Source organism: Pantherophis guttatus, chromosome 2 (assembly GCF_059756535.1).
Source record: "Pantherophis guttatus breed Tessera chromosome 2, ASM5975653v1, whole genome shotgun sequence".
NCBI classification, from domain to species: Eukaryota; Metazoa; Chordata; class Lepidosauria; order Squamata; family Colubridae; genus Pantherophis; species Pantherophis guttatus.
The window spans coordinates 166,582,078-166,602,704 of NC_142064.1; the positions used below are offsets into that span (position 1 = coordinate 166,582,078).

Consider the following 20,627-nt stretch of genomic DNA (forward strand, 5'->3'; position numbering starts at 1 on the left):
TTTTTCTGCAAACTTTCAGGTATTGCAGTATTGTTTTTGAGATGGAACAGCTAAATCTTTCGACATTATTAGAATATGGATTTGGACATTTATTTGAATAGGGTGTATTATCTGAATTGATGAATTAAACATAACTCAGGCACTTATATGCTGATTCTCAGGATCAGTTTATACATTGTTCTTTTAAATTCTTTAGGGATTTTGTTAGATGTATTTTGTCCCATATTTAATAGCAGACAAAAATCCTGGTATCACCAGGACTGTATGGTAGGAAAGGGGATGTTGGCTTGATAGTTGTTCCCCTGTGAGTGCTATACGGGTTGGTCTTCTCCCCACTACTATTTAATATCTACATAAAGTAACTGGAAGGGATCACCTGTCATTTTAAGGTTCAATACCATCAGTATGCTGATGATACTCAGTTTTACATCTTTACTTGAGTCATATGGTTATACTCTTCAGGTCTTGGTGTCTAGAAGCTGTGAAGGTTTGAATGTAAAAATACAATCTAAAATTAAATATTAGCAAGATGGTGTTATAGTTTCCCCATTGGGGCTCTGGGGGAGCTAAATATGGTAGCACAACCCATGGACCAGAAGCTCTATGGTTTGGGGATTATCTGAATTGTAGCTCTTGCTGAAATAACAGGTAGAAGGCATGGCTAATAGGGCCTTTACCTGACACCAGTTGAGGCCCTAACTACAGTGAATCAGGTTTTCTTTACAGCTTATTCAGACTGCTGCAATGCATTCAACATGGGCTTACCTTTAAAAATCACTTGGGAGTTTCAATTGTTTCAAAATGCAGCAGCCTATGTACAATCCAGGGCTCACCAGTGGAAATATATTACAACTATGGGCACCGCATTGGCTTTCTGTAGACTTAATCTATAAAGCTTTTTATTGCTTGGCTCAAGTTACTTTCAGGACTCTCTTTTCCCATTAAAATTAGCCTAGCTGATTTGATCTTGCAGCTGATGGTTCTCCATGTTTAGGAATTGGAGGGGGCGGGTTGGGTTTCAGAGACTAATTTTCTTGGGCAAAGCTCAAAATCTCAGCTCTGTTATGGCAGCCTTTTGGCGCTTCAGTCTTAACCATTTTTTTTTTTTTACTATGTTGGACCCACTCGGTTTAAAAGAGGAAAAGTAAATGAAAACACCCCTGAGACATTGTACTAGCAACAGCTAAATTTGCATGACAATAGCAGAAATGCAACTCTGAGCAGAGGACAAGAAAGAGGAACTCACAAACATTATTCAAACAGGAGTTTTATTTATATCACCCCAAGGCAAGATTGTTGGCCCTGAAATGTGGAAGAAAAGGGATCACAACTTTAAGTATGCTAATCCACTGTTTCCCTCATGGCTGTTTCTAAATCAGTGAATGTGTTTTCAATTGCTTTTATTGATGAGAATAACAAAATGTCAAGTGGTGATGGGGAGAGAAATAAACAGGCAGTGGAACAGAGAAAGATTGAACACATCTCCCGAAGGCACACTCTTCAGGAGCCAACATTACAAGACATTGCACCAAATAAAAGCCTAACAGCAGCCATCTTTCAGTTCAGCGCCCCCCTCTCTCATTCAGGCAACATATGCAGCACTTTCACAAAGAGTAAATTTTCTCCCACTTACTTCCCATTCCTTTTCACTAACAATGGACATCCTCATACTCGCAGTAGTGTGCATAGTCTTTCTACAAACCATATTCAGATAGTAAGAATATAAACATTCTCATTTCTGTGGTGAATAGATCACTTTTCCCAACCTGGTGACTCCCATAGATTTGCTATATAAAATAGCTGAACCAAGCTAGGGACATTTTTCTCCATTTTTTTTAAAACGTAGTCTCTGTCTATAAATCTCTTGATTAACTTCACTCATCTACCTTCACTTTTTACTGTTCTTATCTCAGTCTCAAGCTTCCCCTAATTTAAGCTCCTGCATGATCACCCTTATCATCCCCCATTGGTGCTACTATGGGCCATGCTGCCTGGGAATGACAAGAGTTGTTGTTTGACCGGTGTGTGTGTATGTGTGGGGTGGGCAGAAGGGGAAATAGCAAGGTTACGTGGGGAACAATTATTTTGAGGGAAAAATGCAAGTCAAGCCAGACCCAGAACACATTGTACGCGGCAAGAGAATTCAAATTGGGCTCCAAAAATTCTAATGACCACTAGATGGCAACAAAGACATATAGCAAACACTAATACTTTGTGGATTTCTAGTGTTCATTTTGATTTTATTTATTCGATTTTTTAAAATCCCATCTTTATTACTTTATAAGTAACTCAAGATGGTGAACATACACAATACATCTTCCTATTTTCCCCACTACAACAACCCTGAGAGGTGGTTGAGCTGAGAGAGAGTGGCTGGACCAAAGTCAGCTTTCATGGCTCAGGCCAGAGTAGAATTCACCATCTCCTTGTATCTAGCCTGGTGCCTTTTACTTTTTTCCAGTTCAGATGTGGGGGCCTGACTGAAGATGAATCACAACAAATATCACTTGAGAATTTAAATCCCAAGAAACTGCATAGTTGGATCATCTGATCGATAAAAGTTCATACCACCTCGTAGCCATAACCAATGAATTGGAGGTTTAGCAATGTACTGAATTTATAACTAGCCTCATCAGAATATCCAGTCACAATCTATTCTAGTTTGAAACATTAGAGAAGACTTGGAATTTGTGATGCCTGTCCCTAATTCCAAATTTAAAGTGGAGTACCTTTCTGAGATAATTTGAGTGTTGCTGCTGCCTTTGTACTATTACTATAATGGCACAGCAAAGATAAAAATGTTAAGGAAAGATATACTTTTTGTGTTTAGAGCTATAATATCTTTACATTTTGAGATTTCTGTGAACCTGTAGCATTGCATGAGGAGAAGGAGGCAGAGTGAGAAGATCAGTGCCAATATTCATCAAAGCCATGAATCTACCAGTGGTGGTTGGTTGCTTTATCTGCAACAAGTCAGGGTTGTGTAAAATTGACAACACATGCATGCTAACAACACATGCATGCTGACATTATGATATATAATCTGTTCTTATACGTTTGTGTTCTGGTGTCTTACCTGACACCAGCAGGTAAATCATAAAGATGTGTGTCATGTAACATTGTGATACACATTTCATCATATGCTCCCCACTACTATCTTGAGGATATGTATTTTTAAAAAAGTGATGCAGTTGCCCCAAACTGGACATATCTACCCATGTGGAATGAAAGCAATGCAACATTTTGAAACATGGAATGTTTCATCCCCACACCAGGCATTTGCTTAATTTTTTAGAACTAAAAGCTATAAAAACCAAGCATTACTGCAGATTTGAAAGGTTCAGTTAATCACACCAAAAAGGCAAATGCTATGAAACCTTTTTCTGTTTCCTGTGAGAATTTCCTAAATGTCAAACCAATCTGCTTTCTAAGATCCATGCACTCTGGTGTGAAACCAGAACCTCATATACTTCCTATACTCTCTATTTCTTTTCCACACGTCCATCGCTCATATTCTCCCCGATTCCTGAAATTCCTCATTTTTCCAATATTAGTTTTACCTTTTGACCTTCACGCCTGCTCTGAACACTTTACCCAACACGCAGACAATTCATGCTTTCTATTAACTCTCTTGAAATAGCAAATTGTCCAGGAAACTAGTAGCCCCATTTCAGATGACTCACTTGGCACCCTGAAAAAATGTCCTTTGCTCTCTTTCATAGCCCAGCAGTGCACTTTTAATGATAGATGAAAAAGCCATATCCTATTCCACTGCCTCCAGATCCTTAAACACAACTTTGGGATTTTTTTGCTTTTGTTTTTGTCTCATTTGGATTTATACAACATTCTTCCAAGATGCCTATCTCTAGCCTCTGCAAGAGAGAATTGGCATAACTCTTTTACCAAGGGAGATGAACTTGTTGCAATCAGTTTTCAACTTCAATTTTCTGTTTTTCTTTCACTCCAGCAGCAACCACAGCAAAAAATATCTCTGGGAGGAAAGTGCGAATATAAACAGCTGCCTTTGCAATGGGGTTTGCCATGAACACTTCCTGCTTCTTCCTGTTCACTGTCCGTAGAATTTCTTCTGCTACCTCTGATGGGCGGACACCATAAGCTGACTTTCGGAAGAAGTCTGAGAATTGGGCAAACAAGAAAGTATTAAAAGAGATAACTAGCTGCTATGTGTCATGGTCTTGTCTCATTTCAAAGACAATATGAAGGTCATTGTGGGGACAGGGAAGGAAAGAAATTTGTAGGAATGAAGGGAAGATACTACATCAAAGAAAAAGAATAAATAAAAATGCTGAAAGGAATCTTAAAATGGTGAAATATTGTTCCAGAAGAACAGGCAGACAGGTTAATGTTTGTTGCGTTTAATAGACTACACAATAAAAAGAAGACTCAAAACTTTTAAACAAAATGTTAAAACCTGCTCCAGTATGTCAAAATGAAGGATGCATTCTCCCTTACTTTTAACTCTACATTTTAAAGGCAGAGAAAAGTCATTTTTTTCTTTAAAAGGCCAGTGGCCATGTTAGGAGGGGAATTGCATTATTTATCACAAGGATGTCAAAAACACTCATTTTTTGTTACTTATGATACAGTAGTGGTTCATGGCCAATGTATTGTTTTCTGTGCAGGGAACAAGCAATAATGTCTTTTCTAAGTATTTTACAACTGGTTTGCCCGTATTTATTAATTGGACAGAAAAATATGTATGAATGCCAAGAGTTAACACTAGCATTCCCTACTTTTGAAAGCAAAAATTTATGCTTCTAGTTAATGGACTGCCTTATGTTCCAACTACAATTCATCACTCATGGTTCTGAAATATCAAAGCTTGATGACACTAGGTTCTTTAGAGGGAATGTATTGTAAGTCTTTGTCTCCAAAGACTGGTGATTTTGAATTTTGTCAGCAAGTTATTTGCCTAAATCATCTTTGTCATCTTAGGTATTTTTATCTTTTAGTTCTGCATGTGTTCTGGTCCCCATCCCTGTGTGAAGGACTTACTTTTCCATGAGGCGCCTTCACAGTTCTTAGGTTGCAGCTGATTATGAACAGAACATATAAAACTTGGAGACACAGTACTGACACAAACACCAAATTCCTGCAGTTCTGCTCTCAGACAATCAAAGAATCCTAGAGCAGCATGCTTCGAAGCAGAATCTAAGAGAAAGGGAGAGATTCATGCAAGAAACATACTAATTATAATATACCAAATACCCATCCATCCAAAAATCCATCCATCCATCCATCCACATTAGCTCATCTGATTTCCTATATCAAGAAAAGAATAAAATAAAATATAAGCCATATTTGTTACAAAACATGCTTATTCTAGGTGCTTCCTCATTTTCCTCATGCCATGAGCATACCTTGGTAATTGCTTTCTTTCCCTTCCCTTTCATCTCCAGCCCATAACTGAGGTAGTTTAATGTTATCCTTAACTGTACAAGTTTTCAAAATCGTGTTTTCTTCTGTCTTCCTAAATAGTTTTTGTCCTGCCACAGTTCACTGGCGACATGGCTGTTGATGTGGTAAGCAGGTGGGATCTGCCTGGTTCTTATTGGTTTCTTTGTGCTGCTTCAAGCAGCCCACCACCCCTCTCCAGGAAACTACCCTCCGTGTCCCTTTTGGCTTATGCTGCTGAAGAGGCTAGAAGCCTGGCTTCCACAAAACATTCTGACTCCATAAGGCTGACCCAAGGCTTGCTGCAGCACTTGTCAAATCTTATGCTGGCTCCTTACAACACAGGTTTAGGGCTTCCTGAAAGAACGCTCAACCTGTGTCTTGGAAGTATAGAAAAAATCCCTAAAAAGGTGCTAGCCTTCTGCCACATAGTCAGTGTAAAGCAGGTTACAGACAGGCTTCTGTCATCTGGATATTGCTGATTCACATGGTGGTGGTGTTATTATATTTACTACTTTTATTCCTGAGGACCTATACACAACTGCTGTGATTATCATCTGATCATTCAGTGTCTCTAGAACCAGTATTATGCAACTGTATTTGCAGTGTTCATGCAGTTCACCATTGTTATTTGTAATACCTGAGGGGAGTGTGATGGCATTTTTCTGTTCCATTCTATTTGGACAAAGCTAGATGTCAGAGTAATGACTGTTGTTATGTACTGGCCAATCACAATATCTCAATGGCTCCTTCTTTAGGGCTGTCGGCCATAAATTCAATATTGGTCTTCTTGGTTCCTCATCTGATGTTTCTGAGGTTTGGAGGAGGAGCTGCTCTTACCAGGAGCTCCATCTAATCTCCCTCCTGTTTCTCTCCATGCCCTTCCCAGAGTCTACCAATTGAGTAATCTGACAGGTGGCTAAACCTGCCATTCCGAACCTCTGTTTACAATAATTTATCCTATCCTATGTTAAGGAGGATGATTCTTTTTCACATCAGAGGGTGACATTTGGTGGGAGGGAATATAAAACCAAGGGAATCTATTTCCTTATCTTGATTTATATTAAGTAAGAACACTGCATTTGCCAGCTTTTTGTAAAATTGGATTCATTGGTGGGAGAAGCACATTTTGTACAGCTGGACTTGTGGATAGACTGTCCACAAGTCCCTTAAGTATTTCTTAAACTATCCATTATCCCAAGTAATTTCAGCAAAAAGACAAAAACAAAAAAAACCTCCCACCAATCAGACAACCTACACAATCAAAGCTATCAGCAGTTACCAGTTTCACAATTTCTTAAAAGACAGGAACTAGTAGAAGATAATAACAAGGTTCATACATCATGCTGCACTATGTTGTGTATAATCATGACTGAGTAAGCCACAATGACGTGAGTTTGCACTATACCCTAGATTATAGTTTGTACATTTAATCAAAATCAAACAAATTGCGTGTTTGCCTACATCCAAATGGAGTACTCAGATGACTGAAAATATTGTTTGGTGGCATTGTCTGTAATAATATGGATGAATACATGGATTCAGATGATCAAGTCCATTTGTAACTTCTGAAAAATATGGAAGACCACTGAAGATAGCATGTGATAGAATTGAAGCCTATTCTTACTTGGTGAAACTGAAGTTCTTTGTCTTTCTTGTAATAATAGCTAGCTTCAAAGAAACTCAAAAATATTTAAGATTCTCCAGTGGTTTTAGACTCTAATTGGAAGACCTCAAGTTTCATATTGTTCTAATTGCCCAGAAATAAAAAGAAATAACAAGTTAGATTCATAAACTCACAGGCTGCACGAAAGGGAACACCCAATTTCCCCTGGATATTGTTGACTAGCACAATTTGACCAGTTCTCCTGGAGATCATGTTGGGAAGAAAAGCTGGAGAGCAAAATATAAGAGAAATTTTTTCCAGATTAATAGAAATGAAAATACTACTTCCTGATCCACTAAACTAATACCAAATGAAAAGATCACAGTATATCAGCTTATACTATACTACGGTATATAGAAGCCATGAAACTTTTTTTTTCTATATATGCATTTTTCAGTGGTAAACATAGGTTTCAGACAATATTTTTTTTCTACCTGTAGCTAGATTCCTCAGGAACGGAAAGTTGAGAAAACGTTTCAGATACTAAAATAGCAATTGATATTGTGCCTGGGATGAATAAAAATGCATTGCTGATCAATGCAGATAAGGCAGAAATGTTTCTGATCCATTAATAAACAGTTAGGTAATTGCTAATTCCTTGAATGTCATGGGGGGGGGAATGAAAGGGAGGGCATAAATCTGATGAAGAAATAAATAATTTCCTTGGTTGCTTTCATCAATGCACTGTCAATTAATGTAATTTCTTCTAGGTGATCCACAAGAGATTGAATATATCCAATAGAGATCTTTACAATATGAAACAAGATATTAAGCAGCCACATCTTCAACAAAACTACTCAACACTCAGATTTCCTCAAAGAGAGAAAAGACCCCATTCTAGGAGGTTGGAAAAGAAAATCTGCAACCTTTTAAACACTGACATTTTTTACCCTGACAAATTCTCCAGTTCTTTGTCAATGAACATTGCTGCAGTCTAGTGTGCCAACCATCAGAAAACTAAATAGGTTTGGACCTGGGTCATACTTGGATGGAAAACTATCAATAAATCCTATGATTATAGGCTAGTTTGGGAAATAAATCATAAAAACAGATCAAGGCAACAGCAAATTATTTCCATATAAAGGCTCTAAAAATTATAGCCATGTAGTTACCAGAGCTCAGCTTGAGGGAGTCTTTGCTTTATACTACAATTAATTTCAACTCTTTCATTACATTTCCCTTAAAACAAAATAGTATGACAGACACCTGAATAACAGTCCTGGATAACCAGGGGTGAAATCCAGCAGGTTCTGACAGGTTCTGGAGAACCAGTAGCAGAAATTTTGAGTAGTTCAAAGAACCAGCAAATACCACCTCTGGCTGGTCCCGGAGTGGAGTGAGAATGGAGATTTTGCAGTATCCTTCCCCTGCCATGCCCACCAAGCCACGCCACCAAGCCACGCCCACAGAACCGGTAGTAAAAAAAAAATTGGATTTCATCACTGTGGATAACTCTGTAAGACAGTGTTTATCAACCATGGCAGCTTGAAAATGTGTGGACTTCAACTCCCAGAATTCCCTAGCCGGCAAGGGAATTGAGAAACACTGCTGTAGGAAGTAATATCCCATTTACCCTTGCCTGAAAATTTGGCATAATAATGCTAGACTGTCTTGCAGAGCTGGCTTAGTTCACATTCACTCTGCCATTAGCTATCCAGGTAACAATGCTGGAATTCATTTGTGTGCATTTTTAAAATGTTTAGCAATTAAACAACAACAAAAATATTTTTTTAAATGACAATTCCTATCTTTGCTTCTGTCTTTTTCATTGTAAATAGATTAGTGTATAATCACAGCAACATCAAAAGTCTGTATTTTTTAATTGGTTTTTTTTTTTTTTTTGTAGCAGTAATTGCTTCCCACTCAGGAAAATTATTTTTTCCTTGCACAATATTTAAGTCAATCATTATTAGGATTATTATCCACTTCCAAGAATGGTCTTGTAAAAAAAACCTGTATTAAAAATGCATGCATTTAATCCATGCAAAGCATGCTGTCCCTCTCTAACCTATTATTTTTAGCATTAACTTATTACTGAGCATGGTTTCATCATTTTATTTATGTTTTATTATCATTTTTTTTTATTCCACCCATCTCCCCTATAAGATGACTCTGGGCATTTCATGCTATTTGCAGTTAATTCCCCCCCCCCCCCGTATTTTCTTTTACATGTAGTAAATAATTATACAACCAACCATAGATCCATCCTTTAGTTTAAAACAGGGGTGTCAAACTGGATTTCATTGAGGGCCGCATCAGGGTTGACCTTGGGGGGCCAGGGTGGGCATGGCCAGGGTGGGCAGAGCCAGCTTGACATCACTTGTGTCGGGGGCGCCTGTGGTGGCCCGAGAGCTCTGCCAGTAAAAATGGGGACTCAAGCTTCATTCTCGGCTGCGCCGGCCTCCTGCAACCCTCTGCCAGTGAAAACAGAGCTCGGGAGGGCCGCTTTGTTTTTACTGGCAGAGACACCGTGGGCCGGTCCTTCACTGTTTCCAGGGTAGCCCTGCGGGCCAGATCTAAACACCCTGTAGGCCAAATTCGGCTCACGGGCCTTGAATTTTACATCCCTGTAAAATTAAAACAATGACCTTGGCCATGCCATACACCATTCAGTTTGCAAACAATTCCCACTGAATGCTAATCCAGTCCATTTCTCCTTTGCATTCTTCTTGTCAACTGCCAATCACAGACCCTTTCAACTAATTATTGCTGAAAGGTAAGATACGCTGTCTACCCAATGCAGAACTAACAGGAAGTACCGTAGGAAGTGACTGTCTTCCAAAGACTTCAAACCTGGTGGAGGTTTTTCTTCCTTTCTGTGCACCAGCAGAAAGCAAATGGCAACTAGCACCATTCAACTGATGAGTTTGTGTCCTGAGACAGACATAAAACATAACCTTTGCGTGGAAACTCCATATCATTTCTCATTTTAGAATGAGATCTCTCCACATTATAATTGCTACTTAGGAGTTTGGGATGCTTCCAGATGGAGGATGCATATCACTAGTAATTTAAAAAAAAAACATTGCATTTATCTGCCATTTACCTTTTTAAACAGATTTTTCTATAGTGGGAAGAAAGATGAAGATGCAGTAGAGGAAATACATGATTGCAGATGGAGGACCGTACGCTCAATAACAATAATGTGTGAATATATTATAAAATGAAAAGTAAACCTTTGGAAATGTACTATGATCTAAATTTGAGTCAGATCCATGTGATCTGGAAGCACATTATTAATCTGGCAGGACATGCAGGCAAGATACAATCTGAAACAGCCAGGATGTAATCTGAGAACTAGCAGCTTTTAAAAGGTGAATGATACTGTATGATGTCCAACAGCTAATGGATGAGTTTATATATTTCCTCACTCTTTTATTTTTCCTGGATAAGCCACATCTCTATATTCTTGACCGTACCACACATCTGAGATACTTTTTCACAAAAACACAGATGAATTGTAATTATTTTTGGGGTCTACTGTTAGCATTCATTTCAAATCACTTTGAGGACTTCAGAAGCAGGACATAATATAGCTGCAACAAAATCATCCATGGAGAGTTGTTAGTGAAAAATTAATGAGCAAACCCAGGAGATGTGATTAACCTCCCCTTGGACTCCAAACTAAAAGTTCCCAAGAGTCAGACTCTTGCTGCAGAGATTAGTTCATAGCACATAAATATTTGAGGTGTGTGGCAAATGGACTAGTATTGGGCAAGGTGTAAATGTGCTCAATGTAGTTATGGGATGAGGAATTACAACAAAGAGCACATAGAATGAATCCCAGCTTTTGAACTGGTGTATTGAGTCATTCTTGTTACATTTAACCAAAATGTGTAAGCTAGATCCTATGGATTCTTCCCACTCCCCAAAGTGTAGAGTAGAGTTTTTTTTTGAAGGACGGGAAGCTTCATTTGGTTAGCTGGATGCAGACAGCTCCAATGGATCCACAGATTATTTGGCTTCTGCAGCAATTAGCAGTCTCATAATGTACACATGTGTTACATTCCCTGCAAAACACTGTAGATACCTAAGACAGGCTAATGCTGCTGCACTAGATGACTGCAATTTTGGACTCTTGTTTGTTCCCTTTTATTGTAACTAATACATCCCTGGAGATGGCTAATATTAGAATTGGAAGGTCCTTGGAAGAGCTGTGCATTATCAATCAGTCAACAATTGAACAACTTGTTGAATGTATTGGATTGATTTTATGGTCAAAGACCAAAGCAGCTGTAGTTATCACCAGAGAAAGGTTAAGATGACAGGTATTTTTCCATACACTCCCCAGGGGTCAGGGCTGACTCAGTGGCATCTAACCCGCTACAGTAAACACCTCCAGTAAGGCTGAGCCCAGCAATCCAGTCATTAGATACATATACTATTAGGGGAAAATGCTTTACCAGCAAGCAATATTCTGCCAAATCCCCTTCATTAATAAATCTCTCATCAAACTCAGCAAGTCTTTGGAATACTTCCACAATGCACCCGAGTTTGCAATCAAGGCAGATGTCAGCACAAGCTGCTAAAGTTACTACCTCATTTTCTTTTATTTAACCACTTCCAATTCTCTCTCCATCCTCCACTTTTCCATGTGGAATGATAGATTACAGTCACTAGAGGTGTTTGAAGTAGTTATACGCCACTGAGTCAAGTCTAGTAAGAGTTGAAACAGTTATCAGAAATTAAAGCATGTTGCCCTACAGATAACATTTTATTTCCTCCAGAGGCAATTAGATTTGGGTGGAGCTCTACATCCTGGAAATTATCTGGGGAAAGGCATGACAATTAAACTGAAATAAATTTGAGCTAGTTTGTTGTATGTATATACATAAAATTACTAAGGATTCCTTCCTTTCAAAAGCAAAAATATAGTACAGGTAGTCCTTGATTTACAACAATTCATTTGACCATTCAAAGTTACAATGGCACGGAAAAAAGCGATTTGTGACCATTTCCCACACTTACGATGGTTGCAGCATCCTCATGGTCACATAATCAAAATTCAGTTTGGCAATTGACTTCTATTTATGACGGTCGCAGTGTCCCGGGGTCGTGTAATCACCTTTTGCGACCTTCTGACAAGCAAAGTCAATGTGGAAGCCAGATTCATTTAACAATTGTGTTACTAACTTAACAACTTCAATGATTCACTTAACAACTGTGGAAAGAAAGGTTGTAAAACAGGTCAAAACTCACTTAATTACTGTCACATTTAGCAACAGAAATTTTGGGCTCAATTATGGTGGTAAATCAAGGACTCCCTGTATTCCTAAAACATGAGAAGATAAGAGAGGCAGTCTTCTGTATACCTTTGGTGAGTGTTATAGGTCCAAAGTAGTTGGCATCCATGATCTTTTTGTCGAGTTCCAGTGACATGTTTTGAACTGTCCCCTTGGCTTTTGTGCTAGCGTTATTAATGAGAATATCCACACATCCATAACAATCCAGGATTTCTTTAGCTACATCTTGGATACAGTTTACATCAGCGAGATCTAAAAGGATAAGCTTCGGTGAAAATGTCTACAAAAGAAGAAGGGTTTGAGGGTTACAGTTTTATAAAACAGAGATATACCAGTACTTTTTTGAAGCATAATACTTCACAACACAAAAAAGAGAAATAATTCCTAGAGACAATAAAGAACTTTCCCCAGTTTGGTGACTTGCCTATTTTTGGATCTTCTGCTCCCAAAGTTCCCAGTCATATGGCTCACGGTAAAAGAAATGGGGTTTATCAGATGACCATGACTACCCTGATTCCCCTAAAATAAGACATCCCCTGATAATAAGCCCAATCGGGCTTTTGAGCGCATAGCAATAAGTCCAAGCGCTTATTTAAGGGTTCAAAAAAATATAAGACAGGGTCTTATTTTTGGGGAAACACGGTATGTAGGAGGCAATCAGATCCAAAGATGAAGTAAAATTGATGTATTAAAAGTATAAATAGTAACAGTTCCTTAGGAAAAAAAAGTATTACTTTTAAAGATTTGGTAGTACTCTTGTTTAAATCCAGGATCACCTATTTGTCAGTTTATATACCGGTAATTGTCTGACCTTAAATTTGGAAATAACTGGTTGTGATTATTTGTATGGAAAAAATATGTGGAGCATGTGTAAGTGTAAGGCAGCATCCTTCATTCATCGTTTAAAAACAAACTAATTAGACTGACCTTAATTTTGATATTTTCCAGTAACATCCAATAAAACCTGCGATCATTCATTATATAAGTCAATACTGTGAGGTAACAAAATTATACAATTGCAAAGAGAGGCAATAAAACTAATTTTAAACTGCCTTGGGAAATAAGTTAGTTTTGATCTAACACTAAAAATATTGCAGGGGTCGCGGTGGCTCAGTGGCTAAGATGCTAAGCTTGTTGATCGAAAGGTCGGCAGTTCAGCGGTTCGAATCCCTAGTGCCATGTAATGGGGTGAGCTTCCGTTTCTTGTCCCAGCTTCTGCCAACCTAGCAGTTCGAAAGCATGTAAAAAATGCAAGTAGAAAAATAGGGACCACCTTTGGTGGGAAGGTAACAGTGTTCCGTGTGCCTTTGGCATTTAGTCATGCCAGCCACATGACCACGAAGACATCTTCGGACAGCGCTGGCTCTTCAGCTTTGAAACAGAGATGAGCACCGCCCCCTAGAGTCGGGAATGACTAGCACATATGTGCGATGGGAACCTTTACCTTTACCTTAAAAATATTGCAATATTTACACTGTATGCCCGGAATACTGTTTGAAATACTGAATACTAATCTATTTTTTTTCTGAAACTGTATATTACAGCCTATGGTCTATTTCCATCCTTTAACCCCTAAGAGTTATTCAGTTGAAAGATATGCTTTTTCTAGGGTTTTGGGTTTTTTTTACATGATGTGTCTTTCTAATGTATCTTTTTATGGTGCATGAACAAGATAATTAGAGATTAAATACTTTATTTATTTACATGTGCATTTTATTAGGTTGCTACTATCTTCAGACAAGTGCCTCTCCAGCAAGCTGGCAAATTCATGCATTGTACTGTCATTACTAGGCTGTGCTATACTTAAATGTTATCATTTAATTGCAAGCTGCCTAGAGTCTCTTTGGCAACATTGGTGACATATAAGTTTAATAAACAAATCAAGTGAGTAAATAAATGACATAAGGTCCATATCTTACTTGCATGTGAGGAACAGAATTAGATTTCATAATTTGCCTATGTTCATAGAACAGTAAATTAATCCTTAACTGCCTTCTTCAGCATTCCAACAATTTCCAAAACTAAGTTGTTAGTTACTGCCTTCATTCCTCATCCACAGGTGGACATGCTGGAAATGATAATTTAAATCTTCTGGAAGTTTCCAAACTGGGGAAGGCTGGAATATAATCATATAATCTTTCATGTGTTTTCTTTTGTCCTATAATTTCTTCAACCACTTGTCTTTTCTTACTTGTATTTACCTTCTCAAATTTATGCTGATCGCTCGTGTTCCTTTATAGTAGAAGCAGGGAAAAGTATTTGCCTTCCTGAGCTTGAGTAGCAAGTGATCTTTAGTTCAATACAAGCAATGGGCCAGCAATTTCCTTCCCTGTGTCTAAGACCAATAAATATTTTAAGGAAGGCAAAGGAGACACTGTGTAACCCTTATTTGTTCAAGTAAGATGAAAATAGGTAAGGAAACCTCCTTCCTACTTCTACCTAATGGTATAATTGGCTCTGTAAGTAATTAATTTGTTGGGAAGAAATGTTTAATTCAAAAACCCTGAAAAAATTGCTTGGCCATTCTAGATCAAGTGTCTCTTTTGATGCCTTTATATAAATCTTTAAGTGTATAAATGGTGACTATAATATTGATTTAGAAATGAAATATTAGAATAGTTTGGATGAATGTGAAGATAGAAGAAACTCATGGAAGATGGAAAAGAAGCCTAGAAGATAACACCGAGGCATTACAGGGAAGGGAGGATTGATGTATTAAATGTTTGTTTGTCTTTAAAAAATTTAAAAAAATTATATATAAATCTTTAAGGATATGCAAGAGTCTTACTGCAGTAGGATCAGCCGCACTATTTAAAGCATCACAGAGAGCTTCTAATTTGTCCAGGTGTTTCCCACACAAAATCAGCCTTGCTCCTCCTGAATGAAATACTTGTGCACATTCTGAAAGATAAACCAAAGGACAATTCAATTAATTGGGATTGTAATAGAGTACACCTGTTCTCATTCATTCAACCTTAACAGCAGAAAAAATATTCTTCCCACATTCAGCATTAGCATACAGATAAACTTTCCTCCCCAGGAAATTGCTTATATTTCAACTACTGATCTTGTGGGTGGTTAAACAAATGTATAATCTGGACATTACCTGAACAAATATATTTGTACCTGCCTTTGCTTATAAATGGATTCTATGAAGTCTTATGCATGGAACTGAGAGCAACCACTAGAACCTAGGACCACTGCGGTTGGGTTATAGTTCTGAAAACACAAGGAAGTCATGATGTTTCCAGTGAGCAGATCCTTTGCATGAGAGAGATATATGCAAAAAAATTTGATGAAATCATCAGAAATTATGAATCCTGATATGCTGCTTAGTTAGGAGCCTGCAGCTACAGGAGCTAAATATCCATTTATCTCAGTTAACTATAAACCCAGCCACATTGCTACAGTAAGGACAGGAGCATTTCTATGCTGGGTGAGGTAAAAAGTGACTTATTTAATATTCCTCGTTTAATATAGAAATGAAGAGAGATACTAGAGCAGAATTTTTGCTCTGTCTCTGTTTACTTGGCATCTTCCACACAGGGTATGGGGAAAAAGATTTATCTTCCTCTATCTATCTATCTATCTATCTATCTATCTATCTATCTATCTATCTATTTATTTATTTATTTATTTATTATATTTCTATACCGCCTTTCTCCCGTAGGACTCAAGGCGGTGTACAGTCAAGAAAAATATAGACACACAAACATCATAAAATTGCTAATTAAAATTGTTACTTAGTTTGGTCAATTAAATAAAACCCAGAATTAGATAACATTTAAAAAATCATTCGCATGTTTGTATGTTTAGCCCTGCCTGTTGGAACATCAGGGTCTTGAGGGCACGGCGGAAAGCACGGAGATCAGGGATATTCCGTATCTCCGCGGGCAGTTCATTCCAAAGGGTTGGAGCCCCCACAGAGAAGGCCCTCCCCCTGGGAGTCGCCAGTCGACATAATTTGACTGACGGTACCCTGAGTAGTCCCTCCCTGTGAGAACGAACTGGTCGGTGGGAGGCTATTGGTGGCAAAAGACGGTCTCGTAGGTACCCAGGTCCTAAGCCATGGAGCACTTTAAAGGTGATAACTAACACCTTGAATCGCACCCGGAAGACCACCAGGAGCCAGTGCAGCTCGCATAGGAGAGGTGTTAGATGGGCGTAACGAGCTGCGCCCATAATCACCCGCGCGGCTACGTTCTGGACCAGTTGGAGCCTCCGGGTGCTTTTCAAGGGGAGCCCCATGTAGAGAGCATTACAGTAGTCCATACGGGAGGTAACTAGGGCATGAGTGACCATGCGCAAGGCGTCCCGATCCAGAAAGGGACGCAACTGGCGGATCAGGCGAACCTGATAAAAGGCACCCCTGGCCACGGCCGTCAAATGATCTTCTAAAGATAACCGTGAATCCAGGAGGACACCCAAGTTGCGGGCCCTCTCTGTGGGGAGCAAGATCTCATCCCCTATTGTCAGTGATGGTACCAGCTGACTATACCGGGACGCCGGAAGCCACAGCCACTCGGTCTTGGAGGGGTTGAGTCTGAGCTTGTTTCTCCCCATCCAGATCCACACGGCCTCCAGGTAACGGGACATCACAGCAAGGGCATCATTGGGGTGGTCTGGGGTGGAGATGTATAGCTGTGTGTCATCAGCATACTGATGAACACTCACCCCAAAACCACGGATGATCTCACCTAGCGGTTTTACATAAACGTTGAACAGAAGGGGTGAGAGGACTGACCCTTGCGGCACCAATTATAAATATTAAATATAAAATATTATAAAATATTAAATATAAAATATAAATATAAAATATTGCCAGCTTAGAAATGAATTGGTGGAAATATATTCCATAGAAAAGGTCTCTCCACATCACCTTGGGAAGGCAAGACTGTGAATCCTGGGAAACCAACATTTCCATGCATTTGAGTAATGTATGTCAGTATCAAGTGTGCCCAAAGGAGAATGAGCTGATGATGTTTGCAGTGATTGAAAGAAAGAATTCCATCCCTGGAAATCCTCACAAGAAATAGCCTAGGATACACAGAGCATGCACAGTAGCTGCAGCATGCAATGCCACATGGAAGAGAAAACTAAAAAAATATTGTCTAGCAGGAAAAGAGACAAAATGGCAGCTTGGAAAGAATGAACAGTTTTCTGGCAAAACCCAGAGTAAAATCATTAACTGAATCAAACTTTACTAAATTAACTTGATTTCCTAGGCTTACATAACACAAGATTAAAAATTAAGGAACACAATTATAAGTTTAGTGGGTTGCACGAAGTCAACCACAATATGATTCTCTATGTGAAAATAAGCACAGAATATTTAAAACAGATTCTTCCTTTCACAAAAAAACCTACCAGTCTTCTTGTAGGATGCACTATATAGGGGGAACCTGGCAACACAGTTAATCAATTTGATAGAATAGACTAGGATTGCTGTCTACAATTTGGAATGATCTCAATCTTTTTATCAAGAGATTTCTTAGATCTTTCATTCTCCATCTTGGTTCAGCTGCAGTAAACACAGGAGTTCAGGAAAGTTCACTATTGGGGATGAAAGTGTAATATTGTCTTGTTCCATCACTTGATGCACTTCTCCTAGTGTGCTTGCCAATGGTACACATGACCCTGATGATTTCTCAGTTGACATCTCCTGTTCCCCTACCCCCCACCTGACAGGCAGCAGAGCAGCAAACCTCCTGCATATCTCCACCAGAGGGATCATTTTCCATTCCCCTGACATTTCTGTGGCTATGATTTTCCTCCATTCACCAAACCAGGGCTGCAGGTTCAAAGTTTTCACTACAAGGTCTGCCAATAATTTTGCTTCAAGATAACCCTTAGTATCTCAACTGCTTGGTGCAAGATCTTAAAACTCGCCGCGAGTGCATAATTTAGGGATTACAGAAATAAGCTATTTATATCATATTGCTGCCACTTCATAGGTCCTGTATGTGCAAATGGTTCTCACCATTACAGCACAGCTAGCTAACTAAAAATAGATTTTTTTTTCTCTCTCTCTCCTAAGACATAGAGTTTGTGGAGGCACTTTTCTAACTAACCGTGAATCTAAGTACTATTCTTTCTAACGGACTGTTCAATAGTTGCATCGTAAGAGAGATTAAGTGGATGCCAGTCTCGAAATAAATAGAGCTTTTATTGCTGTTTGCAGTTTGTGCAAAGTGTGAGTCATTTTAATGGCATGGAATTCTGAAAGTTGGCTCCAAACAAAACAACAAAGCAATGTAGAATCTAATTTCTTGCACACTAGATCAATTGTCAATACACTGTCAATGCACAATTCAGTTCCCCTTTCTCCTCCCCCTTTTGTGTCTTCATGCCACACAGTTTATATTTATTTTCTCTAATTTATTTCAATTGCAATATTTGGAATTATGCAGCCAATGTAATTTGTTCCAAGGTGTTAAAGTAGGTTCAGAATGCATACAGACCATTAGAAGGCAATGTTTCAGATTGAGCAAACGGACATACAGATTGTGTTCTATAGGAAGAAATTTGTTGATGAATAAGAATAAACAGAGTAATGTGGAGAAATTCTTAATATGCTCACTTAAGAAGGCCCTTTCTGCACAAGTACACATATTTATATGGCTTTCCTACTGTTTTACAGGGCTGAAGCCTTGACTCTGGTCTATAATACTGGTTTCTGAATTCTGAACTCTTTATGAATGCTGAAGTCAGGGCCGGATTTAGATGAAAAGAGGCCCTAGGCTATTCCACTTATGAGGCTATTCCACTTATGAGGCCCTTTCACCTATAGTGAAAGTGTAATTTTAATTTTGCTAACAATTTGAATATAGGCCCCTCTTGATCTTGAGGCCCTAGGCTGAAGCCTAGTTAGCCTACAGGAAAATCTGGCCCTGGCTGAAGTTCTTAGAATCCTGGATGCTTCCACAAGGCAAACATTCATAAAATTTTCAGGAGGAAATTCCTGTTTTTGCAATCTCTCTCTCTCTCTCTCTCTCTCTCTCTCTCTCTCACACACACACACACACACACACACACACACACACACACACACACATTTGCTGCACCTCTTACCCTTGCCCACACCAGACAGAGCATCAGTGACTACTACAACTTTGCTCCGCACAGCAGACTTTGTCATCAGCTGATTAACTTTCCGATAAATGTATACAATTCCACTAATTCCAACCACAAGCAGTGGAAGGAATAGAATAGCCATAATGCCCATCTTCACCTAGCAAAAAAAGATAACAAATTAAAGTCACACAGAAGGGCCATCATACTGTACATGCCACACAGATTTATTTTTCTTTTCAAAATATATTCAGAGGTCAGTGAGCAGGACAATTAGCAATATATTACACATTCTGACTCGACCCCATAGGAAATTATTTATTCAGCATCTGTCAGTGCATTTGGAGATTATCAAAATTGCACAAACCCTATTTTTTTTTTGTTTCTGCAATGCAACCCATTTTTATAAGATTTTATCTTGTAAAATCAAGACTATGACAGAAATCCATTTAAATCCATGTATTCATTTCCTTATTGCTTGCTTTATATTATAAACAGCTTACATGCAGTAGTCCATTCATTTATTGCAATGCAAAGGGAAAAAAAGGAAAGGAAAAGAGTAGAGGAAAAAAAAAACACTTAAGTATTTCCTCTTATAATTATAAAAGGCCCAAAAGCAATTACTACAGACATTAATCCCATTTGATATCCAACTACAGTTCTGCAATAAAGCTAATAACTTACTTGGAAAGCAAGCAGTCAGCCCGCCGATAACGTGGTGTCTCCTGCCAACTGGTTTATTCCAGAAGTTTAATTAAACTCGTAGACATTTTTGGAAAGGAAAAGCTAGCCCACAAGCTGTAGCTTAGTCCTTTGAGCAAAAGCAGCTATGTATAGTGCCCAGCTGCACCCCAGACTTTAAAAAAGTAAATATAGTATCTGTGGTCTCAGCCACATACCTGACCTATTTTGTTTCACTGGGCTTCCAAGTCCTTCTGCAGCTTGGAACAGTGGAATAACTGAACATTAGGAAGGAATGGTCTTCATTTATTTGTTAGCAGGAACCTTGAATTAATTCTAAACTTGCTCTTGGAATTTCTATTTAACATGGAAAACATTGTTAGGAGCCTCCAGTCCATTAGCAAGGTTACTGGCCCCATTTATGATAATACAAGATGGAATTGCTTACTTTTCAGAGTTCTTATGTGGTGGGAATGCCACTAGAAGCTGATCATAATATTACTATATGTAAATAAGAATATTTTAAATATATCAATATATTTTAGTTTAAC

General features: G+C 38.5%; 1 protein-coding gene across 1 annotated transcript; it reads right to left on the reverse strand.

The window, feature by feature from the left end:
* Window positions 1-1,251: 1,251 nt before the first annotated feature.
* Window positions 1,252-20,384, reverse strand: DHRS7C (dehydrogenase/reductase 7C). The gene is made up of 7 exons (XM_087887248.1): window positions 20,080-20,384; window positions 19,396-19,555; window positions 15,113-15,225; window positions 12,394-12,604; window positions 7,216-7,308; window positions 5,017-5,172; window positions 1,252-4,135 (listed from the first exon to the last, which is right to left on the reverse strand). Exons 2-7 carry the CDS (start codon window positions 19,547-19,549, stop codon window positions 3,927-3,929), a joined length of 936 nt encoding a protein of 311 aa, XP_087743374.1. The 5' UTR covers window positions 19,550-19,555; window positions 20,080-20,384; the 3' UTR covers window positions 1,252-3,926.
* Between the last annotated feature and the right edge of the window lie 243 nt (window positions 20,385-20,627).